At 44.7% G+C, this 24,554-nt stretch overlaps 5 protein-coding genes across 6 annotated transcripts; 3 read left to right on the top strand and 2 right to left on the bottom strand.

Moving 5' to 3' along the window:
• The first annotated feature begins 98 nt into the window (after positions 1-98).
• On the top strand, positions 99-4,331 carry LOC120458225. 2 transcript variants are annotated; one of them, XM_039645806.2, is made up of 4 exons: positions 99-307; positions 1,798-2,934; positions 3,128-3,866; positions 3,941-4,331. In XM_039645806.2, exons 2-4 carry the CDS (start codon positions 2,267-2,269, stop codon positions 4,268-4,270), a joined length of 1,737 nt encoding a protein of 578 aa, XP_039501740.1. In that variant the 5' UTR covers positions 99-307; positions 1,798-2,266; the 3' UTR covers positions 4,271-4,331. The 2 variants fall into 2 exon arrangements, with proteins under 2 accessions (XP_039501740.1, XP_039501741.1); XM_039645807.2 differs by having other exon boundaries at positions 99-840.
• Positions 4,332-4,701: 370 nt separating this feature from the next.
• Positions 4,702-6,525, top strand: LOC120458145 (endoplasmic reticulum lectin 1). Its single transcript, XM_039645691.2, has 4 exons — positions 4,702-4,969; positions 5,027-5,141; positions 5,211-5,950; positions 6,008-6,525. The coding sequence occupies exons 1-4, from the start codon at positions 4,826-4,828 to the stop codon at positions 6,467-6,469; spliced, it is 1,461 nt and encodes a 486-aa protein (XP_039501625.1). The 5' UTR covers positions 4,702-4,825; the 3' UTR covers positions 6,470-6,525.
• A 1,551-nt stretch (positions 6,526-8,076) lies between these two features.
• Positions 8,077-10,491, top strand: LOC120456104 (mitochondrial import receptor subunit TOM70). Its single transcript, XM_039642714.1, has 3 exons — positions 8,077-8,235; positions 8,434-9,457; positions 9,520-10,491. The coding sequence occupies exons 2-3, from the start codon at positions 8,479-8,481 to the stop codon at positions 10,311-10,313; spliced, it is 1,773 nt and encodes a 590-aa protein (XP_039498648.1). The 5' UTR covers positions 8,077-8,235; positions 8,434-8,478; the 3' UTR covers positions 10,314-10,491.
• On the bottom strand, positions 10,438-12,395 carry LOC120456110 (putative inorganic phosphate cotransporter). The gene is made up of 3 exons (XM_039642728.1): positions 12,319-12,395; positions 11,459-12,246; positions 10,438-11,399 (listed from the first exon to the last, which is right to left on the bottom strand). Exons 1-3 carry the CDS (start codon positions 12,359-12,361, stop codon positions 10,608-10,610), a joined length of 1,623 nt encoding a protein of 540 aa, XP_039498662.1. The 5' UTR covers positions 12,362-12,395; the 3' UTR covers positions 10,438-10,607.
• Positions 12,396-12,470: 75 nt separating this feature from the next.
• On the bottom strand, positions 12,471-19,308 carry LOC120453967 (putative inorganic phosphate cotransporter). The gene is made up of 5 exons (XM_039638922.2): positions 18,909-19,308; positions 14,599-14,777; positions 14,080-14,526; positions 13,388-14,011; positions 12,471-13,255 (listed from the first exon to the last, which is right to left on the bottom strand). Exons 1-5 carry the CDS (start codon positions 18,946-18,948, stop codon positions 13,055-13,057), a joined length of 1,491 nt encoding a protein of 496 aa, XP_039494856.1. The 5' UTR covers positions 18,949-19,308; the 3' UTR covers positions 12,471-13,054.
• Positions 19,309-24,554: the final 5,246 nt, after the last annotated feature.

Here is a 24,554-nt window from a genome sequence, read left to right as displayed (position 1 = left end):
TTACTTTCATTTGCATTTGCAGCGCACCTTTTCAAGCAAGAGAAGAGAGCTCTTCCAATGCTTTCCAATGCCGTTGGTGCGCTGGTGCGCATATTTATAGCCTTTTAGTTGAACTCATTTGCACTCAGCTCCGCGATTATCGCGAATGCAGTTGCAGTCGACTTTTTTCTTTGTTTATAGCGATCGACAAAAAGGAAAACATATGTATGTACATACATGCATAAATATACATACATTCAGCTTGACATTAAGTTTACAAACGGAAATATTCCCGAGACCTTCCATTGAAAGTTCAGCAGTTACACAGGTAAATAAACTTACACACACATATGCAAGCTATATTTCTTCCGGTTGTAATTTGCGTGTGAGGTTGCATTAATGAATATTGGACAGCTTTTTATGCCTTTCCATACCAAAGAGTATTTTTACATTTGGTGTTTAAAATTACAAAAGCTACGTTATTTTCCACTCACAAACAAACAAGCACAAACGCAGCAACAAGCACACATACAAAAATAAAACGAACAAACTTTTCCAGAAAGGTCCACTCTAATGGAATTCTCTTCTCTCTCGCTCTCTCTCTTTATTTACCGGCTTTTTAAATTGCGTTGTTGATATTTGGTAAACAATAAAATAGACTCGATCAGGTGGTTTTGCTATAGCTATGCTGAATATTAATGAAAACGTTCAAACTTTTTGACAATCGAAATTCCAAGACATGTCTGTGTAAATAAGCATTTGGTGGTTAGTCATAAATATGGCTTATCTCTATCAAAATTGCACTTTGTATGAATCATTGATCTTTCTAAAAAGTTGGTCTCCAAAACGTCGAACAAAGAGGTGATGAAATATCTGTTTTTTTTTTTAATAAGAAAATGTTAACATTGCTGATATATTGCAATTAAAAAGTGTATTAGAATCGTTTGTCTGCTGGATTCTAAATTAAAGAAATTGGCAATACAAATTATAAAACATTAACACAAAAATTAAACACAATTGAGCGATAAAAATTATCGCGGCCGTTTCAAACAAAGCAATATCAACAACCAAATTTACAATCAGAGCCTTGTGGAGGAAAACAAGCAAAGGTCTAAAAAATGAGTAAACAATTTTGGGGGCAACGAAACTAGTTTTACACGCTGCGTTTTGCCGGTAAACATATGACGCATTAGTAGTTTAGTAAGATATAGAAATCTATAGTTATTTATATGTACATACATATGTATGTACATTGTAAATATATATATATATGGAAGGTAATGTATAGTGCGAAGCAATGAATTAGTGAATTAAATATACGTATTCGAAGTGAAATGTATTACTTTAGCACAACTAAACAGCAACTTAAATGGAAATACTAACATTGTAAATGTAGTTATTTTACATTCTTTCATTTACTCATGAGTTAAAGTATAACACTGTGAATATTGGCTTTCTTTTCTGAGATATGAACTACAAAGCTTACAAAGAATAAGAATATAGTTCTTAATTGGTTGGTAATTAGTTATTTATTTTATTTTATCGTTAAGAAGATCTCACCCATGTACAAACACACCATTATTGTTGACCAAAGGCATATTAATTGTAGTAATGGATTTCTTTTGGAGTCTATAATGAAAGTGGCACGCTTGCCACGATCAGTGTCTAACTATGGGCATGTATGCAAGCTTCCTAGATCGTGATCTTCGCGTGGCACACGACAGACGATGGACCCCGATGGGGGCCACTCCACAGGCCTGGAGCTCTGTGCTCCACCGACGTGGAGCCATTCCAATTACGACTTCCTAAATTCCACAGCACATCTTCTTCTGGGAAGAGAATCATATTGCACACTTTCACCGCGAAAAAAAACGAATTTGTGGCAAACAACAAAATCAGGGATTATGCATAAATGAATGGAGATGGAACCCAGCCAGCATCGCATGGGATCGTAGTACTGGTAGCTACATGGAGATATGGAGATGGTGCTAATTGCCGCGGCACTTGGTGGCGGATGAACCGTTAAACCGTCGAAACTGGAGCACTGGCCCAATAACGATGATGCACGCGGCCCACGGATTAGCACCTTTCAACGAGACACTACGGACGGACTACGGATGTTCTAGATACCCAAAACGTCGCCATTAGCACCATCGCCGGGCGGAGTTTTTCTGGAGCAGCATTTGGGGATCTTCGGTTAGTTGTCGACTTAACTCCGAGCCAACTGGCCGTGCGGTGTGTGCTGAACAGGATTCTGAACAATAGAAACAATAGTGCCAAACGGATAATGTCTTCCTACGAAAAAATGCCGGCGAAGCCACCGCGACGCCTCTCACCCATTTGGTTTCTGGTGATTACGTTCCTACTCTTTGCCACCACCTTAACGGCGGTGGCCGTGATCGAAGCTGGACGGGCACAGAGCAACGCCGGTGGGGAAAGCGATCTCCTGATCCTCACGCGCATGTGGAATCACTTTAGGGCCGGTGCCGAAAATGATACGGAAATTGCCACGGTGGAGCGAATTGCTAGGGATGCCGGAAATGCTACCAATCCGAGTGCATCCGCATCGCAGCAGGGCAGAAACTTCTACGAGGAGCAGCAGGCGGTGGTGGTGAATGCAGAGAGCATGGATTCACCGGTGTTGGGACAACGCCAGGATGCCTACGGTCCGCCGCAGAGTCGCGAGGATTCCTACGAGCAGGATCCGTACTACGATGTGGCCGATGACTACGGACCCGAACGCTATCCAAGTGCAGAGTCTAAGCAAGAGTCGGAGGAGGAGGATCGCTTCTATGATAGGGAAGGCACGGACGAGGGCCGGGCCCATCAGGCACGTCCCTACGATTCCTTCTACGCCCCTTGGGCGCACAAACAGCAGCAGCCAGCTCCAGTGGCTACTCATCCCGCGGCGGAGGGCAACAATCGGAAGCTCCAGGCGCCTTCATCGCCCAATAGGTGAGAAATACATCATCAAACTAGATCTGGGTCATTGGTGTTGGATGAGCTGATGGATACATGTCCCAGACTTAGAGTTTTAAAACGAGGAAATACACTTCTAATGTTGAAGAGGGTATTTGATGTTAGTAAACTCATAATTGGGGATATAAGCTTTCATTTTTAAGCCACTAAGTTCTATGAATTTCTACAGATCGCCTTATCCCGCCTACGATGAGATGTACGATTACCCCATGGGCTTCCAGCCGCGTCCTCATCCGGAAACCGAGTTGGCCAAGCAATCGCAGCCCGTCTCCGACAATGCAGTTGTTCAAGTTCAGAGTGAATCCACTTTGGTCACCGTGCTGAAGAGCCTCAAGCAGATCTGGGATCTATACCAGGCACTGATGGGTGCTTGGAACGCGGTCAGCGAACGCCATCAGCAGAGCACGGAGAAGTTCCGCCTGGAGCAGGCGGCGAAGAAGGCCGAGAAGGAGCAACTGCGTCAGCAGCAGCAGCAGCAGCAGCAGCAGCAACAAAAGACCAGGATAAACTCCAAGAAGCCACCGCGTATGGAGGGTAACAAAAAGAACCAGAACAAAAAGCCGACCACAACGACAACTAGGGCTACCAAGTCTACGACGACCGCTGCTCCAGAAGCCTCTAATGAGGAGGAGGAAGAGGAAGACGAGGTTAAGGAACAGCCGCAGAAGACAGTGGAGAAAGTTGAGACAGTCACACCTTCGGCTCCAGCCACCAAAGTGTCGGCACTCAAGGGCGAAAAGGGAAATCTGAGATCTGTGCGTGGACTGCGCCAAAGACGCGATGCCGACGCGGAGGAGAAGGCGGACATGGATGTGGGCGAGGGTCGCTATATCAAGGGTGATCCTCTCAAGGGATACTACGATTTCGTCATCACGGAGGGCTCCTACAAGTTCTGGGCCGTCTTTCAGGTGAGTGGATATAAAGAGCGGAGGAAACATAGGTGTAATGTGTAATACATATGTTTTAAATATTTAACTTATAGGTGGGCACAGCTCTGCTGATCATCTACTCGACGTTCGCTGCCATTTACTATTCCAAGGTGAATCCGCTAACCAGTGACTATGATTACACGGATTATCTGGGCGGAGTACGTTCTTTGTCCGGCGGAGATGCGGATTTCGTGGACGACGGCGATGCAGCGACACCGCCCGTTTCGACCACTTCCCGCATCATGGAGTGGCTGCCACGGACGGCGCACTCCCTCCAGTTCATACTGGATGCCATCGACAAGGTGCCAGTGGATCATGACAAGGACAAGGAGCTCGGATGGTCCACGGCGAAAACGGATACGCCTCCGGTGGAAATGAGATAGGGAACTGACTACCATATGCGATATTTGTTAAGGAAAATATAATAATGTTGAAGATAAACTCGGAGCTGCGTTTAATTTGTTGGAAGAAGCCACGTTAGTTAAATTTGTGATCATGTACAAGGAATTTTCATACAGATATTTTTAAGAGTCAATTAAAGGCCCTAATGCAGACCATTTAGCCTACAATAAACACGTATATATTTTGAAATTTATTTAGTTATATTTAAGTGATTTTATTAGACATTTTGTTTATTGTAAATATTACAATAACTAGATTTAAATGCGAAAATGAGATCTCAAAGAGTCTAAATTCAATTCATTATTCAGTGCTGTCGGCTGCAACGGTAATTTTCCATATCTAGCTATTTTCAAGCTGAAATGCTCATGCAGACCAGCCGATTGTCTTCTTCTTTCGCAGTCACCATTCACAGTGCCACGGCGACAGTCAACATCTGTTCCTTATTTTTTTGAGAAAAACAACACGTAGCGTTTGCAATTATTTGTATATTGTCACGAAAATACTCATGTAAAGGAATCGCTACTTTAAGCACGAAAATGGCAAAATCCTACGTGATAGTTGCGAGAACAGCATTGCTGCTGAATTTGATAATTGCAGCGGCGTCCCACGAAGCCAAAGATTTTGACGATTCAATTTTGTATAAAATAGATTTCGAAGTGCCGGAGTTAATTGGACAACCAGTGAGTACAAATTGATTAATACAAACATAAACAAATGTCTTAAAAACTGGTGTTCAGGACTTGGGCAATCAGCTACGAACATTCTACACACCGGATAAGGAGAAGTACGAGTGCCTGATTCCGACTTTGGAGCACCAGAAGGAGGAGGAAAAGTCCGACAAGCCGGAGTTGTGTAAGAAATTGGCATTGAAACTTGTATCCTCTTGGATGATACATCCATACATCCTTTTAATTTTCATAGCTCCAATTACATTGCTGCAACCCATTTTCTCTGCCTTGACCTGCGCGTACCGCATCGAGGCCTACTGGTCCTACGAGATCTGTCATGGCCACCATGTGCGTCAGTATCACGAGGAGCGCGAGGGAAAGAACGTCAAGTTCCAGGAGTACTACCTGGGTAAATGGACCGATGACAAGATGGAAACACTGACAAAATCCTGGGAAGCCGACCTCAAGGCGGGCGTTAAGCCGAAATACAAGAGCCTCAAGATCGACAACACGCGGTATCCATACTTTGAGATGGAATTCAACGATGGCACCATGTGCGATATAATCAACGCCCCCCGAACCACAATGGTGCGCTATGTGTGCTATCCCCATGGCAAGGACGATATCTACTCCTTTAAGGAGACATCCTCGTGTAATTACGAGGCCATTATCCTTTCCTCGACGCTGTGCGCAATTCGCGGCTTTCATGCCGAAGAGACCAAGGAACTGTCCATACAATGTTTCAACTCCGAATCGGAGCCGCACAGACCACTGAGCATGCTGCGATCGGAGCTGAATGAATGGGAAGAATCCGAGGCGGACTTACTGGTTTCCAAATTCATAGTCAAGTACTTCACTAATGGTGAACTGGAGGCAGGTGGAGACTATCAGCAGCTTCTGCTGTCTAAAGCAGCCTCTGGAACAGGACCAATACCCATCACTGACTTGACGCCCATTAAGGACTTTATTTCGGGCAAGAACTGCCTAACTGGGGTACGAATAACATACAGCTGACCCATGCTTTTGGCTTATTATTACTCCTTTTTTTAGGGCAATGGCTGGTGGAAGTACGAGTTCTGCTACGGGCGTCATGTGCGTCAGTTCCACAAGGACAAGACCAGTGAAGTGGAGCTCTTTCTTGGCTACTTCTCAGAGGAGGAGCATCGCGCGTGGTCCAACGCCAACCCGGATAAGGGAGTACGTCGTCACGGCTTTACGACGTCCATCTGGCACCATTATGGAAAGGGAACCCACTGCGAGCAGATTGGAAAGCCCCGCGAAGTGGACGTGAAGTTGACCTGCACACCTGTGACCAACAGCGGCACCGCTGTATCCATGTACCTTGTTGAGCCGAAGACGTGCCAGTACATCCTGGTCGTTGAGTCGCCCACAATATGTGATCTCATGCACTATGCCGATACCCAGGGACTGGTGAAGCTGGAGAATCTGGACAAGATCTTTGTTACGGAAACCGACCCTTCCACTGCAGTGGATCCAGAGATCCCCACTTAGACTGGTTTCGTATTCTAGTGAATTACTTTTAAATACATTGATTGTAATTTTACAAATTTATTTGTATTTTAAGTATTGATGGGGAGTGAAACATACGGTTATGTGTGACTGGCAAGCAACAGCTGATAGAAAGTGTCTAGGGTACAGCAGCGGGTAAGTGTATAGTACCGCGCTATAAAATTTAAATTAATGAAGGCCCGTGCAGATGAAACGGGTTTAAAAATTTAAGAACTCAGCCTTACTGTTTGGGATTGATAGATTGTAAAGGTGAGATTCAAAAGATCCAAGATTTAATTTAACTAAAGTTTAAATTCACTATTTTAAAAATTACTACTAGCCAAAGTCAAAACAGCGCTGCCAGCCAACCTGTTTGAGCTCATCAGATCGTTTCTCACAAACAGAGAGTTTTGCGTCCAGTCCAGAGACGCAACCTCTGTAAATGTTGCCATTGCAGCTGGCGTACCTCAAGGAAGCGTCTTAGGACCGATACTTTACTCCATCTATACAGCAGACATCCCCAAGCCAAGCTATTATGAAATGACCAATGACAACAGCAAAATGCTGCTGGCCAGCTTCGCTGACGACGTCTGCTTTCTCAGCTCCTCGAACAGTGAGACCGAGTCGTCACAAATGCTGCAAACTTATCTCAACGAATTCGAGAAATGGGCCATGGCGAACAACATCAAAATTAACGAAAGCAAATGCGTAAACGTTTGCTTTACGTTACGCCGTAAAACAACTCCTGCGGTACACATTAATAATGTGGACATAGAGCAAGCAACTAAGGCGAAATACCTAGGCCTCACACTGGACAAACGCCTAACCTTCCGAGATCATATTGCCAGAGTCGTCAAAATGTGCAACCTAAAGCGTAACCAACTATTCTGGATGCTAAATAAGAAAAGCAAACTACCTTTAAGATGCAAGCGTCAGATTTATCAGCAAATTATCGCACCTACTTGGAGATACGGCATCCAAATTTGGGGAGTGGCGGCTGCGTCCCACCGAAAACGATTCCAAACCGTCCAGAACAAAACATTAAGACAAATCACTGGCTGTGACTGGTTCGTTAGCGGCCAAACGCTTCACAATGATTTAAACCTGAGCCTTGTTGAAGACCAAATCTCGTTCTTCTCAAGCAGATACAACGATCGACTAACTGCCCACCGTAATCGTCTCGCCCGGAGATTACAGGGGGCTATCCCAATTCGCAGACTCAAAAGAAGACATTTTGGGCTGCTTCTAAGATGATAGTATGAATATATTATTTACCTGAAACCTCACTACTCGAAATTTGACCTATTCCTATATATTAAGATGAAAACAAATTATATTTTATAATTAAGAGATTATTTACTTAAGACAACATTTAGGTTAAAGGCTTTAATTGACCTGTTCCTGAATAATATTAAATAAAGATGTTAATTAATTTAAAAAAAAAACTCATCCTCGTGCATTTTTTAGGCCCGGAATCAACATAAATACGTTTAATTTAAGCACATTACCGACTCAGATGAATATTGTCAATACTAAATTGAAACACCTAATCACAAAATTAACTTTTATGAACTGCTCTTCTTCTTTTGCAATGAGCATTCCCAGCGCCGTTATTACTCCATACCTATCGAAACCTATCGTTTTTCGATGTCGTGTGCTCAGCAGGCTGATGTACAATAGAATCTAAGTTTCTCGAGTTCTAACTGAAAATAGAACGAACAACGTTTCATATTTGCCAAATTCACAGCAGTGTTAAGTTCAAAACAAGTGTAAGTTCCGTTCGCTGGATGCAGTGCGTCACTTGCCGGGCAGTTGGGGGTGTGAAAAATCAATTGGGTTGGGGGTTAGGCACTGCAGAAACGTGCCCCCGCCCGGCATTTAGCGGGCTCAAAAGGCGCCGAGCGATAAGCCAGAGTATTACACAATTTGCGGTGGAACCCAAACTGATTCAACTCATTTTGTTGCAGTTCATCACACATAATACACATCCTGAGTTCAAGGAGACCAGCACGATGGCGATGACTCTGAACATTGGCTCAGTGAAGCTGACAAAGTGGCAGCTGGCGCTCATCCTTGGCACTCCCTTGGCTATCGGACTGGGCACCTACGCGGTGAAGCGCTGGACGGCTGCCCCCAAAGGGGTCGACGGGGACAAGAAGCGACCAAAGGCCAAGATCGAGAAGCAGGCCATATCCCTGGATGGCACCGCACCGGACAAGGAGCTGGAACGCAATCAGAAGTCCGCCGAGCTGGGCGAGAAGCTGTCGCCTCTGAAGGAAGCCAACAACTACAAGACGGAGGGCAACAACTGTTACCGGAATGGAAAGTACGATGAGGCCATCATATTCTATGACAAGGCCATCGACAAGTGTCCCAAGGAGCACCGCACTGACATGGCCATATTCTACCAGAACCGCGCCGCTTCTTACGAAATGCTCAAGAAGTGGTCCAAGGTCAAGGAGGACTGCACCGCCTCGCTGGAGTTCAATCCTCGCTATGCCAAGGCATACTACCGTCGTGCCCGTGCTCACGAGGCCACCAACAATATGAACGAGTGCCTGGACGATGTTACTGCCACCTGTATCCTGGAGATGTTCCAGAACAATACAACCATCATGTTCGCTGACCGTGTGCTCAAGGAGACCGGCCGAGTGGACGCCGAGAAGGGTATGCGCAATCGGGTGGCTATTGTACCGTCGGCTTGCTTCGTAAACACTTACACGCGTTCCTTCATCGCGGATCCGCTACAGACCATGGAAGTCCCAGTCCCCTCTGAATCCGACGCACCCACAAAGGGTTTCCTGCGCGCCCACCGCGCTTTCCTCAAGGAGAAGTACGAGGAGATCATTCCCGCCTGCACCGAAGAGATCGAATCCTCCGAGGCCGAAGCGCAGTACAAAGTGGAGGCTCTGCTTTTGCGGGGAACTTTCCATCTGCTTTGCGGCTCCTATGCAGAAAGCCAACAGGACTTTGATGCTATTCTAGCCAATGGTAAGAATTTTTACAATTTAATGAATTAATTATTATTTAAACCATTCAATGGTTTACTGCAGCCGATGCTGATCCCAATTTGCGTGCATATGCCTACATAAAGCGAGCAGCTCTTTTCATCCAGCTGGATCAGCGTGAAAAGGGTCTAGCCGATTTTGATGAGGCGGAACGCCTGAACCCAGAGAACCCAGATGTGTACCACCAGCGCGCTCAGATCCTTCTGCTGCTGGAGCAGATCGAGCCCGCCTTGGCCGAGTTCGAAAAGGCGGTGCGCATTGCACCCGACCACGCCATCGCCCTCGTCCAGAAGTGCTATGCCGAGTACCGACTATCCCTCCTGGCCGGCGACCAACGGCGCTTGGAGAGCGTAATGCACACCTTCCAAAATGCCATCGACCGGTTCCCGAGCTGCGTGGAGTGTTACAGTTTGATGGCTCAGGTGTTGGCCGATCAGCAACAGTTTCCCCAGGCGCAAGAATACTACGAGAAGGCCATGAAATTGGCGCCAACGAATCCCGCACTTATCGTTCACCAAGCCATCATGGTGCTTCAGTGGCGCGGAGACATTGAGATGGCCGTCCAGCTGCTCAACAAGGCGATCGAGGTAGATCCCAAATGCGAGCTGGCCTACGAGACACTCGGAACTGTCGAAGTGCAGCGGGCGCAACTTAAACGGGCCGTCGAGCTCTTTGAAAAGGCACTGCTTTATGCCAAGAGCCAGGCGGAGTTGGTGCACGTTTACTCGCTGCGCAACGCGGCAGTGGCCCAAATCAACGTCACCAAAAAGCTGGGTATCGACATGAACTCGGTGTCGGCAATGGCCCAATCCGGATTAATGCCCCAGGGCGTTGCATAGAGTATGGAACCGGTGCGTTGGGATTGATAGCCCAAGGAAAAATGAGAGCGAGCACGGAGCATTTAGCGAGACGACCACCAGCGCAGTCCTACTCTAATTAAGTTAATATCGACCATACCTGTTATTTATATATATATAAAGCTTGTTTACGTTTATGCTCCTAGCTTTAGCATAGAAATTGTCATGTATTATGGTACATATGTAATGTAGAATCTGTTGCCTAAGGAATCCACTAAGACAAATCCAGTAGCTTATGGTTAAGCGTAAGATTAAACTAACAACAAGCAAGTCTCCTCATTGTGGCTCCAGTTCCGGTTGGTTGAACGCCTGTACATCGCCGGATATGTAGCTGGCGCCGATTACCCACATGGCGGTCCTCACACTGCTCACCAGCTTGTAGTCGGTCTCCAGTTGCTCCAGATAGGGCATCAGAAGTGCCGGAAGGGCGCCCATTCCGCCCGAAATGCCCATCAAAGTGCCAGCATAGTTGGGACTCATATCCAGCGGTAGCAGCTTGATGCTCGCATAGTAGGCTCCCATGCCCAGAACACTCCAGATTCGTGCTCCGCTCGTCTTGATTTGCAGCATGTACATGGATCCACATAGGAAGACCAACCAGGACATGAGGCGGCGCGTCTGAGTGCGAGTGAGAATCTGCTGCTCGATCAGCACATCGCTCAGCCGCCCTGTGCCTAGTGAAGCCACCCAGTTTCCAACGTAAGGGGCTACTGTTTCGATGATGGTGGTCAGTTCCGAGAAACTGGTGCCACGTGCTCTTACTTCCTCTAGCGCAGTTTGCAGCTCCTGGGGCAATTTCTGTTGGAATTCTTGCTGCATGGAGGTGGAAACCAGTGCCCAGAGCGGCGTGCTGGTCAACATGCTCCTCCATGGAGCAGCGTTACACGTCGCTTCCACTTCTCTTCGGTGCTCCCAATCCTCGTCTTCATATCCATCTTCCCCTTCCATATCCGCTCTTCCTCCGTTAGTGGTCAACAATTGGGAGGTGCTGGTATTGCACCTTATGTATTCCCTTTCCGCGCTCTGAATGAACGGACAGTGGTCCGGAGTACTATAGCAAACCAAGGTCTGGGAAACAAATTGGCTTAAGCTAGATGAACTTGAATTTGGCCTAGATATAGACTTACGAATCCCAGGAACCATGCCACGGCGCCTCCGCCGACCAGATAGAAGAACACGGGCCAGTCCTGCTCCGTCATAACCAAACCGCTGACCAACTGGAGCATCGTGATGCCGATCTCACCGCCACTGAGAACGCAACTGGCCAGCATGCCGCGCTCTTGTTCGGGAACCCACTGAGCCAGGAGTGCACACACGGCCGGAAAGCAGGGGCCCTCACAAATACCGACCAACAGGCGGACAGCAACCAGGGCATACGGACCGCCTTGGCGAACAGCAGTGGGAGTTAGTAGGGTCAGCACCGCCGACGTGAGTATGGCCACACCGAGGACCCACTTTCCGCCATACCTCTCCGCCAGACGGCCGCCCGGAACATGGGTGAGCACATAGCCGGCGTAGAAGGCCATCACCACAAGGGATTGGGTTTGACGAGACCACAGCTCGGAGCAACTTAATCGTTCTTGAGCGTTCTCTTGAACAGGAGGATTGGCGGGGACAGGATCTCTATTCCGCGGTCTATTGTGGCTCATCTGGTTGGGTTCTGGCTGCTCCTTTCCCGCTTTCAGCCTGCCTCTCAGCTGATATTCCGTCCGATTCAGTGCCATGGCCAGTTCAAAGCGCCAGTTGGGCAGCGCCTTTGGATTCAGTACCTGAGGAGCGTGGTCCACCCTGTGACCACCGCATTCCAAGACGATTCGGTTGAGCGAAAAGTCCAAACACAAGCGCATTGTGTAGGCATTGATGATCGCCAAAAATGTGAAGCAGCAGAGCACCAAGCGCTGTCGCACCTCCAGATCTGTGGGGTGGAATAGATAACCATCTGGTTGTCATGGATGCCACGTAAGTTTTCTGGACTATGCTCACGTACATATGAAGAAATCGCTTAACTTTTGCTCAACAACGGGCAGCATTTTGGTAACTTTATGTTTTATAAAAAATTGGACAAATCGCAGCAAGCCTACTAAAAGATATCCATATAACATATCCATTTTAACATATAAAACAAGAAAACAAACAGGATTACAGTTTTAATTTGCTTTATACACTTTATTTGACTAACATCATAAAAACAGTAATGTCTTAACGGATGAGCTAAAAACACGTTTTACTTTACACATTGATCAACAATTTAAAATGTACACATTACTTCATCATTTGATTTACAATACGGCAATACGAGCTCTGGTACACGAAATCCTTAATGTGAAATCGCTGTTTATTTAAATACTAAATAATAATTAAGAGAGTACGTTGCGTGCGCGGCGAAGGGGGATAGTCTTGAATTAGGATTAGGATAAGGATTAGTTTAAGGGTTATCCTAGCTAAAAGATGGGATAAACATGGTACACTGCGCACGTTCGGGAGTGTAAGTAAATTCGCTTAGATTAGTTAGTTGGCGTTTGGATCGCCAGGGATCGGCCAGATCGGGAATACTATAAAACTAGCAATTTGAACAACAGCCACTGCGTATACGGCATGACACTGCTTTTGGGAACCTCTCGGATCCCAGATCGCGGATCACGAATCACGAATCCGCGTAGACAGCGCTTTAACTAGATTACAATGTATACATATATGTATGGCACTCGTTTTGGCGATCCGCATTAGGAGCTCTGCTCCAGACCCTTCGACTTTTCACCATCCACCTTGCGCTCCTGTGCCTCAAAGTCGACGGAACGCGGCTGGATGGGGGCATTGTTGAACGGCTGCACCTCTCCGGATGCCCAGATGCAGTAGACAACGGCAGTGACGCAGAGCACGGCGAAGGCCACCCAGAACACAAGACGCCACTCCAGCAGCGAGGCCTGTAAAAGTAGAACAACCGGATTAGCTAGAGGTCCCAAATTTCACTTTTAAGATCTATACAAGCATTCCTCATAACAACCAAAGTTAGGTAAACAAAGTAAAGCTCTATACCTAATGCAAATGATACTCACATTTGGTGTCATCACGCCCACCAGGTACGGCGTAATCACTCCGGTGATTGCTCCAATTCCGTTTGTGATGGCCATGAGTGTGCCGGCGTAGTTGGGACTCATGTCCAGGGGACTCAGCTTCATGCCCGCATAGTAGGCGCCCATCAGACCCATGCAGATGGTGAAGAGCACCACGACGAGGACGCGATCGCAGCCGGCGTAGGAAGCGCCCACCATGAAGATGGCCGGTCCAAAGGCAGCCAGACCGGTCATCACCTTGCGAGTGTTCGTGGTGGTCATCAGGCCAGAGCGGATTATCCAATCGGCCACAAAGCCACTGCCCACGGACACGATCCACATCATGATGTAGGGCAGCGAGGAGTACAGACCGTTGGCCTTGATCGAGAACTGGAGGACGTCGGCCATGTACTTGGGCAGATCGGTCACCATGATGTAGAAGCCCCAATCGTGACCAATCTGGGCGGCCACCAGGGCAAACATGGGCAGGTTGGTGAGAATGGCCTTCCAGGGAGTGGGGGGCAGGTCCTCGTTGCGGCTAATGGTGCCGATCTCCTTGACCAGATACTCGCGCTCGCTGGGCTTGATGAAGGGATGCGAAGTGGGATCGCTGTAGCAGAGGAAGATCTACGTGCAAAAATAGTTTGGATTATAAATATTGACTTCGGCGGAGTGGAGTGCTTAGCTATACTTACAAAGATGGCAAACCAGACAACGCCCAGGCCGCCGAAGAAGTAGAACACAAACTCGTAGCCATAGGCGTCTATGAAGACTCCCGACAACAGGTTGCCCATGATAGTACCCACTTGACCACCACCCAGCACCAGAGCACCGAGCTTTCCACGCTCGTTGGCCGGCACCCAAGCAGCCAGCAGGACACTCAAAGCGGGGAAGGTGGTTCCCTCGCCCAGACCCATCAGCACACGGGTCACAATCAGCCAGTCGGAGTCACCCTTGTTGATGGCCAAGGGCGTCAGCAGAGTGAACACGGCGGTGGACAGAATGCCAAGTCCCAGGGTCCATTTGCCACCGAACTTCTCGGCCAGCAGGCCGCCGGGAATGTGGGTGACAATGTAACCGATGTAGAAGGAGGACAGGATCAGACCCTGCAGCTCCTCGGACCATTCAAAATTGCCACCAGCCTGGTAGACAAATGATATAAGTTTTAGATATGATTTCCTGAAAGGATCCATTCGGATAAAGGCGCTACTTACACTGGTTCCCTCGTCGAGGTCGTCGGGTGGGCAGATCGCTTCAGAGTCGTCGTCCGTGGAGTTCTTCTTGACCACCAGCACGGTGATGGCCTGCGATAGACAGACGCGCATCGTGTAGGCATTCAGGATGGCCAGGAAGCCCATGATGGCCAGGATCACTCGCTGGGGTATACAGAAATCTGCGGGCGAGAAGATCGAGATCGAGAACTGACGTCAGTGGATGTTTCTTGTGGTGTACATTAATTAACCTGCTGGACAACATTTGACCAAACACTGCGTCAAACATTTGACGAGGCAAACGGATTTGCGTCTCACATATATATTGTTTAAGCAATTAACTTATTTAATTCGGTTAGCGTGCGAATAAATAGTTTGACGGGTGACTCAATTGGGTACAAATCAATTTGCGCTGATAAACTTCAAATTGCACTTGATTGCTGTGCCACTATATCAATTAGCCGAACTGCTGAAGCCGATTTGAGTAGTTTTTATATATAAGCAATGGCGAATTGCTTAAAAAAGTTGAATAAATTAAATATAATACATAAAAAGCTTAGTTGTTCAATGCTGAAAACTTGATAACTTAATGTAATGCCAAAGAGAAAACTCTTCAAGTTTTAAAGCTTAAACAATTTATATGCCACGCAGAAATTAAGTAGATTTTTAAAATAAGCGTGATGACACCAACATGTATTTTTTAGTGCTAACGACAGAACTTTTAATTTCAAACCAGTTTATATCTTAATGATAAAGGAATTATGCATAGGCAACTGCGACTTGGCGAAAAAATCATTTAAAAACTGGGAAGAATATATTAGGCCTGTTCCGATTTGGAAACCTATCCAGACTTTTACTACTGTGAGTCACTATAATATATTTAAACATATAGAGCCAGCATTTTAAAGTTAAGCAAGGGTAAACAATTTCCAGAACTCAGATGCCAAAAGTATCATCAAGTGATCTATCATAAACCAGCCAAATAATCTTGTTCCAATCAAACGCAATAAATAAATACTTTCATAGGCGGCAATAAAGTACTTATTTTGATAAAATATTCAATAAATCATGTGCTGATTTCAGGAGTAAATTTATGTGCGCTCATTTATGGACCTCCAGCATGAGTTACTTTATTGTTTATGTAGTTATTAGTTATTCCAGTTCAGTTGAGGAATTTGTTTAGTTTATAGCCCCGCTCTTGCGCCAACTTCCTGTCTCGTGAGCTTTATGGCTCGTGCTCGAGTTTGGTTGAAAGATTGTGGTCCTTGGTTCTATATAAATGGCGCTACGTACTCGTGTCCCTCTATCAATCACCAGGCAGCGATCAACGGCGATCAACAGCAATCAACAGACGCAGTTTATGCGAATGCCATATCGCAATCAAATTGTTAAGCGGAATGCGAGTTCGGAATTACGCCCTGATAAGGCGGATTGTGGTAGATCTGCGATAAACATTTGGAGTGGTGTGTGAAGTATGCGAAATCGCTAACCGAGTACAATGACCATAAACCAATGGCGGCGCCAATTAAGTAATTTCGGGTATAAATTCAAAGGGGCTTCAATGATAGATGGCCGCCCATGGATGTCGAAGGTTGAATTGATCAAGTTCTTTGGCACGCTTAGTTAACATTGACCAATTTCATTCGGTTGGCACAGAAATAACGAAATAAACGATCTAACAAGAACGGCACGCAAAGCACTTGGATTTCTGGATCTCTGAGGGTAAACAAACAGATAGAACAGCCTGGCTTCTTGGGTAAACACAATCAGAATCCAATTCATGACAATATTATTAGATCACCCCCACAGCCGTCGACTTCTGATGTTTTTGTTGACATTTAGCAACGACTCCACCTACGTCAGAAATCTATCTCAACTATACTTTCAGGCTAGTCAGTCAGTTAAACAGTCATGTTTGCCTTTTTAATGGCATTCGAAACTCCCTTAGTTTATGAGAAATGGTTTCGCAAAAAAGCCCATCGACGTCACCCACTGACAAGTTTATTTTGCCTATAAATTAACATCCATATATCTTTTGCTGGCCGCAAATTGCATTAAGCCACCGTAGCTGGCAAAATTAACAATGTGTCAATATTTGACAGGTTACTTAACCAAATTCGACACGAGCATTTATTCGCGCTCACTCCGCGAGTGTCAAATAAAAAATAAAATAAAGAAATAAAATATGATTACCAAGTGATAAGTTGATAAGGCCGCGTATATGTAAATGCCAGCTAAGTGCTAATCATATCGCCGTCCGCCAAGTATGCCAATATTTTCAGCCCACCAATCCACTCGGTGGCGTTAATATATCACCCCTCTCCATCTAAGGACCATCACCTCCACTTATCATCACACGATAAGCCGTTCAAGATTTAATCAGAGTTTAGTAACGCGGACCTTATCACGCATTTGAGTGGAAAAGAAAAGCTGAGTGGCAAAGGGGAGACTCACTTTTACCTAGATTTAATACTTTCTCCTACATTTATTCACTTCCTGCCAATAGAATGAGCTGGCAAAGCTGACCCTTCACTTGCATGACTTTTGTTCTGATTACTGATTACCTATAAAAATAGGTTGCACACTCCCAAGAATAAATTATCTGCGAATCATATAGCATTAGTACTTCATTTGAAACTTTCCAATTAGCCAGGCAATACAACTGAACTGGTTTCAATCGTGGGAGTTTGGTTCATATTCCAAAAATGGTATTTATATATTAAACAAAAACTAAGTTAATAACAATTAAATACACATCGCATTAAACTAATTCCCTCAAAGCTAAGCTAATAGCTAATTCTATTACCTTAACAGCTAATAGTTAATTTTATTCCCCCAACATTCAGTTTAATAGTTAATTCCATTTAATGAAAATGACTTTTGGATTTTTAATGCGATGGCAATAGTATCTCGTATCCGTTGCCTTAATGAGAAAACGAAAACAATTCCATCTGTCCGTCCGCCCGTCCGGACAGACCGTCTGTCCGTCCGTATACGTATTCTGAATCTATTGACATTTCTGGGTCCGTGGCTGTGGCTCTTTGTCCGGCAATCGTGAATGTCTAAGAGATAGCCCCTGAATGAATAAACCTCAATTCTTTTGCTTGCATTTCCGCGCTCTTGCGAAAATTATGTCAATGGGCCTGGGGGGCAGAGGGTCGTCCGTGAAGTGCGATTGCCGCATAAGAACATGTATATGTACCAGATCCCGATAGTGCACCCATGCCAGACCCTTTCCATATGATAATGAGTAGAGTAACTTGCAGTAGAGTAACTGGGACGGGCCACAAACGCGGCGATTAGTCGTGGTGGTTGCCGTAGCTCAAAACTAATGCCCAATCGGCTGATTTATGGCCAAATTGTAAATTTGTTAGTTCATTAGGCAAGCAGTATATCAGATCTAGTTAGGTAGAACTAGTACTGCTCCACAGCTAATTAGTTTATAACTATCTATTTTGTGGTTTAGCCATAAAGGCAGAACATCTTCGTCGGCATACGTGACTCCAAGTATATTTAACATTTTATTTTCGTAAAGCTCTTACAGCTGAAATATGGTTGATCTATGTATGTATGTACGTATGTATGTAGTTGCCCAATCGGACGAAAGAATTCTTTATTGCATTGACCTTGCCCAAAAAAGAACAGAGCGAGATGAGGCGAGGAAGTGGTGTGCTGTGGGTATATATGTACATATGTATGTATGTATGTACATATTTATATGGACAGGTCCCCATAATAGGCTTCACAAGACCGTAATAACTGTTAGCCCTTCAATGGTCGAGAACCCGATACCACTTGCTGCCAAACGACATGATACCCTGTTCTTTGTCGCTGCGCTGGCAAGCAGCACAATTCACATGCAAATCGTATGCAAAATATTTACCAATAATGTGCACGCATGCCGGGAATTTCAATTTGAAGAAGAGACCCAAACAAACGTGAAATGCGAGACGCGAGGCGCACAAGATATGAAACAAATCGGAAGTGGCGGCAGTGGCTTTTTGTCATTGTTTTCATTTATGCACAATACATATGGGATTTTATGTTTGCTTTTTTTTTCTCGGTTTTATACTGCTGTCGGTCAATGTCGGTTAACTTTAAGCGAGCACTACCACTCGAAAATGCCCCCCTCACGATCGCAGGTTCAACGATCCGATCCGATCGGCACAATACGCATTCTGAATACACCGGCGCACGCGGCACTTCCTTATGGCCAAACGATGATGATGATGTGATGACGATGCGATGAAGATGGTGATGGTGACGGTGGTGATAGTACTCGAGGGGGGGATATTGGGATGTGGCACACTTACACCTCGAGAGGCTTATGCCCCACTGCGGCTGTTGCGTCATCTCGGGACTGATCTGTGGCTGTGTCAACAAGGTGGCCAGTTCCTTCGCCACGGTTACGGGTTTAAGGACAACGGCGGATCCTTAATACCAACTAACGCGCACTCGGCTCAACGCTTTTCACCGCTCTTTCGGTTATTCGGTTATTCCCTTGGCGCACGCGCAATTACGAAAGCGGAGATGCAGAGGAGAATGTGAATTGGATTACTGTTAGGGCAGTGTTCTCGAACTCGAAAGCGTACTCGAACTCGAACTGGAACTCGCGAGCTGGCTGGGTTCTAAGTCTCCAAAGCGAAAGCCTAACCGAATTCGAACTCGAATTCCAAACCGAACCGCGCACGCCGCCAGCCAAATTACAAATGAAAAATTATTCCCGCCGACTTTAGTTTATATTTATATGAGAGCAGATAAGCGCCGATCCGCTGCTGCTGCGCAGCCGGCGTCTCTGCGGCAGCGGGAGTTTTTTCATATTATTTTATTTTATTTTTCTTTTTTTGTTTTTTATTTCGCTTGCTGTTGTTGTTTTTATTGGATGCCGGCCAACGATCGTGTATCGCTATATTGACAAGGAGTTGACTCGTAACACTTGCTGTACATGCTGCCACAATTGAGCACTGCGAGAAAAAACGTGCATCCATACAGTTTGATTATAAGTTTCACTTTTGGCACAAAGAAATATCAACTAATTCAAGAATCTAAAATAGTTTAGTACAAAAAAATTCAACCATAAAACCAATTATTTTTGTATTTGTCCCTTTAATTACTCAACTATTTATTTGTTATACAAAGTTCACTTAAATCATATAAAACTTAATGTCCATAGTTTATTATTAGATCTAAAATATGTGTAAATATTTTATAAAAATGGGTTCTAATCATGCTCAATCATTTTAATCTGTGTGGATTACTATTTTAATCTTATTGTTTTCTAACAACTAAGCTGATTAAGCTTCTTACTAAAAATAAAATTAAATAAACAATCTAATCTGTGGTAAAAAAAAAGTCAATTTACCAAACCACAGAAACTCAAAGAGCACATAACTAACATTACAGATGCAGTTTTTCGAAATATTCACACAATATGTTGGTTCAAAGTTGACTGATTTTCTCTCTCTGCATGCATTGTAGCACCTCATAAACGCGGTCGCTATCTTGGCCGGGTCGATCAACGATCCAATCGCATTCAATCAGCCATCGGGCCGCCGTGGAGCGTGCATGGAGCATTCGAACGAATGCCACAACTACGCACAACTATTGGCCATTTGAAGCTCGATTTCGATTTCAGTTGGTATCAGCGGGCAATCGATTCTGCGCTGAATACCTCAACGCTTTTCCTCACCTCCTCACCTGCTCACCTGCACGCGCTCACCTTATGCCGCTTTTTGTCGCTTTATGTCGCTCTATAAACGCTTGGATCGCGAATCGAAAAACCCACCTTACTATGTATGCATATAGGTACATAAATACATACATACATATGTACATACATATGTGCATACACATATGTGCAGCCAGCTTGGGCTTAGAACCCGCGGAACCGGAATGCACGAAACCGAAACTTTGGCCAACAGAATGGCCCAGACAGGAGGTAGCTGCACCCAGCGAAATGTGCGCCTATTGCCAATTTCCCCAATGGAAACCATGGTCAAGGGGCTATAGAGCAAGAATTTTCCCCAAGCATACCCTACCTCTACAAGTAGTTGCATACATATCCTCATAATGCAAGTTAATGAACTATTATATATACTTATTACAAGTTAGGAACTATTGTATTTACTTAATGCAAGTTATAAACTGTTATATTTACATATTGCAAGTTAGGAACTATTATATTTACATAATGCAAGTTAGGAACTATTATGATTACATAATACAAGTTAGGAACTATTATATTTACATAATGCAAGTTATATATTATTATATATAACTATTATATTATATTTACTTAATGCAAGTTAGGAACTATTATATCGTCTTAGTATAGAAATATTAGTGTTGGAATGGCAGTTGAGTGTTGCAAATGAAAAATGTTAGTATTACCAAAGAGGCTTATCTTGTTATTGATATTATCTTATTTATAGAACTTTATCCCACGGATTAAGCATACTTATAGCTTAGAATTCAGTTTGCAGATACAAGATACAAGCCCGATTAAAGTTTTGCAAAACAATAGAAGAAACAATAAGACGTGCGGTAATAAACTATTCTTAGTTTGCGCACATTTTTTTAAAATACAATTTCAAGAACATTTACATTTTTTTATACACGCGACAAGGTATCTCTCGTCTGGATATAAAACTATAGGAATATATATATTTGAAATCTTTTAAGTATGTCAGAGCAGCAACACATTTCTTTGTTTACCCATCCGACCGAATCATATACTATGCATGTATAAAATGGGACATTGATGGCCGCAGGCAGAGTGGCGATAGCAAGTTCCATCTTCAAGAGGCGCCACAGCGAAGCTACCCGACTGTGCGACTGTCTGCAGTGCAGGGTATTCAGGGGTATGCAGGGGTATGCAGGGTATTGGGCAGAGAGCGAGTCCACTTGTTGCGGCTCCAATAGAATTAGTTTAGTAGTTGTTATGGCTGTGTTAGTTAGCTAGTCAGCAGCGTTTACCGGTTAGAGGCGGGTTGCGACTTTATGCAATGCAATTAACTGGAAAACGGGGGGCGGCAGTGGGCGTGGTGCGGTGAGAGGCGGGAGGTGGGAGGTGGAAGGCTGGGAGGATGGAGGTCGCGAGAATGGGGAATCGTTATCGCTTATAGCCGGGTGAACCACCTCAAACCGCCCCTGACACTTCCATTGTACGCTCCGTTGTCCGTATTCATTACGGGCTCAGGCTCAGTTTCGATTTCGATTTCAGTCGAATTCAGATGGAATTGTTGCTATACTATATACACATCATCTATATAGATACATCTGTATCTGCATAAGTCGGAGCGCACTCGAAAATTGAGGGCTTAACCAGTTACAGATGCGGTTCAATGCAGCCAAGCTGGGTTATTAATATACACTCGCTGTTTCGCTTATATTTATAACTGCCGATGTATACATTTCAAGGGGTACTTAACCATACTTAATATTACTCGTGCAATATTATGCGATCTGTTTCTCTTTCTGTTTCTGAATCCCCGCCAAAGTGCTCCAAAGGTGTCTCAATGAATTGCACTTAGCACGGGGGGATTATTGTGGACTAAGACTTGGCACATGCATTACTATTACTATCTGCATCATTATCGCCGGAAATGTAATCCATGCCCGAGTGCTCTCCATTGAAAGCCAAAGGAGAAGTGTAGAATGTTTATCAGTTCAACTTTTGCCTGCGTTATCGATGGCACACTTTGTCCAGACTCGAGATCATCCAGGTGACAACTGGCACAGATAACCGGCGTTTGTGTGTGGAATTCCAAGCTGACAGCGACTTGGACATGGACATGGATATGGACTGGGAATGTGGACGTGGACTGGGAATATTCCGTCTTTGGCCTAATGAAAAGTGACAAACTTCAATTGATGTGCACCCCATCAATTAGCCGCACGCACATCGCATCCGATCCACTTGGAACTATCCACCATCCACCATCCATGATCCATGATCCACGATATCCGATATGATCGCAGTGCCACTGAGCCATGCTGATCTTCAAACTCGATCATCGATGATCTCGTGCTGAGTTTATTAAGTCAGCGAACCAAGCTGCGCAAAATGATGCTGCTCTGCAATTGAGATGTTTGTGTTTGTCCACATAAATTATACAAATATTCAGAATATATCCAACGATATGGAAATGATAATACATATTCGCTCTCGACGGGCTCTAGAATCCAGCTTTAACTGGCTCCAAACGTCCATGACCGAAAACGTAACCAGCTTGAACTGGTAATTTGGACAAAAGAAACAAATGGACGGATGGACGCATGGACGCATGGACGAATGGACGGATTGACGGACTTCGCGGCAGACGAACAATAAATATAGCACTCAATATTTAACTCGCATACCAAATATTTTGCGTTATTTGTGAACTATACAATAATGGCGCAAATGAATTGCGGCGGCCTGAAAGTCGTTCAATGGAATGTGACGGAATTGAATTCTATCATTTACAATTTAACTCTCTCTAATGACAATCTAAAACACATAAGTTTTGCTACTTATCAACTAAGCATTCATCATTAGATTTCACAAAAATAACGTGAAAAACACTATTCAATAATTTACCTAACAGATAAGGATCGAAAACAAGACTATTTTTCAGCGTTTCAAGGAAATTTTGCGAATGTGCCTTGAAATACTCCAGAATTTTCCAGTCCACTTCACTGGCAGCAAATCAAGAAGATCGGTCAATTAAAGCTCGGAAATTAAGTGAAATTTCATCTATGAATTCCAAACAGAGCTCTAGAATTCAGAGGGTAGAAGGACATAAGTGCTGAGAACAGTATCAATCAAATATATTTAGATGTCTCTATGATAGGCCACTTGAGCGCCAGGCAATTGAAACTGGTTAAAAGAACAACAGTTCCCCAGAGAATTTCTTTAGCAGCAGATAGCAACATCATAGTATGCTATCTTTATGGAGCGGATCAGCGCTAATGATGATATAATCTAAAAATATATCAAATTGTATCTGTCGCGATAAGATATCCCTTATCTGCAGCTAATCACGCCGCCTAAATTGCGGCTAAAATTCCAGAGTAGTCAGCTTGGAATAAGAATAGAGTGCTATCTAGTCCCAAAAGGATAATTGCATTTCCGCAACAATATATATATTAACAAGTCATTAAATGAGAGCTGCTACAGCTTTTAAGCACATGCCTCTAACGAGCTTGTAACTACATAAATCATTCGAGCGAAATCTCAACAGGTGATCGACATCGGCTGAGGCGTGAATAGAGTGAATGGTTTGAGTAAAATGCAGTAAGTAAGCAAATAAACAATTAAAATGGCCAGCAAATAGTCGAGGCAAGGAAATGGTCGCACAATTGACATTTTGAGGGTCAGCGGCGATGCTGGGAAAATACTCGAGTATATTTACTTCAGCTCACTGAAATGAAACCCAAACTTGGCCAAATTGGAGTGGAGTGGATTGGTTTGGGTAGCTGTGAAGTGGGGTTAACTGCTCGAAGGCCAAAGTCCATTGGGTCACGGGGTTATGGGGTTATGGCTATAGAGTTCTGAGTACAATTCGCGCTATTCTGTTTGGCGGGTTGGTAATATTGCCATATTCGAGGCGATCATAAAAACTATATAAACTGCGGAACGGGTCGGCCAAAGTTGGCTATCTTAAATGTGCCTTTTACAATGGTACTAACCATAATATCGGCACCAATCTTTATAGCCGACAGTGACTTTATAGTGCGACTTTTGTACCAGGGCTTCAAGGAGAAGATAAGATTGGTGCTGGAGGAGGACAGGCGGGAATCTCCCCGTCGCAGCCATGGACACATATCAGAGCTCCCAAATCAGAGCATGTGATGCCCACCAAACTATATGATACATATATAAGATATACCCAACTGATTCCGATGCCAGTTCCATTGATACCGATTTGTGGACTGGAGTGTACTGGAGTGCGACCAGCTGGGAATCTGGGAATTGT

Source organism: Drosophila santomea, chromosome 2L (genome assembly GCF_016746245.2).
Source record: "Drosophila santomea strain STO CAGO 1482 chromosome 2L, Prin_Dsan_1.1, whole genome shotgun sequence".
Taxonomy (NCBI): Eukaryota; Metazoa; Arthropoda; class Insecta; order Diptera; family Drosophilidae; genus Drosophila; species Drosophila santomea.
The sequence above is the reverse complement of the archived record's forward strand: the minus strand, read 5'-3'. Positions and strand labels throughout refer to the sequence as shown.

Coding starts and splice junctions, on each gene's coding strand:
- LOC120458225 (XM_039645806.2), top strand. CDS start 2,267: ATGTCTTCCTACGAAAAAATGCCGGCGAAGCCACCGCGACGCCTCTCA. Junction 2,935..3,127: donor GCGCCTTCATCGCCCAATAG/GTGAGAAATACA, acceptor GAATTTCTACAG/ATCGCCTTATCCCGCCTACG. Junction 3,867..3,940: donor AGTTCTGGGCCGTCTTTCAG/GTGAGTGGATAT, acceptor TTTAACTTATAG/GTGGGCACAGCTCTGCTGAT.
- LOC120458145 (XM_039645691.2), top strand. CDS start 4,826: ATGGCAAAATCCTACGTGATAGTTGCGAGAACAGCATTGCTGCTGAAT. Junction 5,142..5,210: donor GTCCGACAAGCCGGAGTTGT/GTAAGAAATTGG, acceptor TAATTTTCATAG/CTCCAATTACATTGCTGCAA. Junction 5,951..6,007: donor GCAAGAACTGCCTAACTGGG/GTACGAATAACA, acceptor TCCTTTTTTTAG/GGCAATGGCTGGTGGAAGTA.
- LOC120456104 (XM_039642714.1), top strand. CDS start 8,479: ATGGCGATGACTCTGAACATTGGCTCAGTGAAGCTGACAAAGTGGCAG. Junction 9,458..9,519: donor TGATGCTATTCTAGCCAATG/GTAAGAATTTTT, acceptor GGTTTACTGCAG/CCGATGCTGATCCCAATTTG.
- LOC120456110 (XM_039642728.1), bottom strand. CDS start 12,361: ATGCTGCCCGTTGTTGAGCAAAAGTTAAGCGATTTCTTCATAT. Junction 12,247..12,318: donor GTTAAGCGATTTCTTCATAT/GTACGTGAGCAT, acceptor TCCACCCCACAG/ATCTGGAGGTGCGACAGCGC. Junction 11,400..11,458: donor TGGCATGGTTCCTGGGATTC/GTAAGTCTATAT, acceptor TTTGTTTCCCAG/ACCTTGGTTTGCTATAGTAC.
- LOC120453967 (XM_039638922.2), bottom strand. CDS start 18,948: ATGACGCAACAGCCGCAGTGGGGCATAAGCCTCTCGAGGT. Junction 14,778..18,908: donor GGGCATAAGCCTCTCGAGGT/GTAAGTGTGCCA, acceptor TCTCGCCCGCAG/ATTTCTGTATACCCCAGCGA. Junction 14,012..14,079: donor TTGTCTGGTTTGCCATCTTT/GTAAGTATAGCT, acceptor TTTTGCACGTAG/ATCTTCCTCTGCTACAGCGA.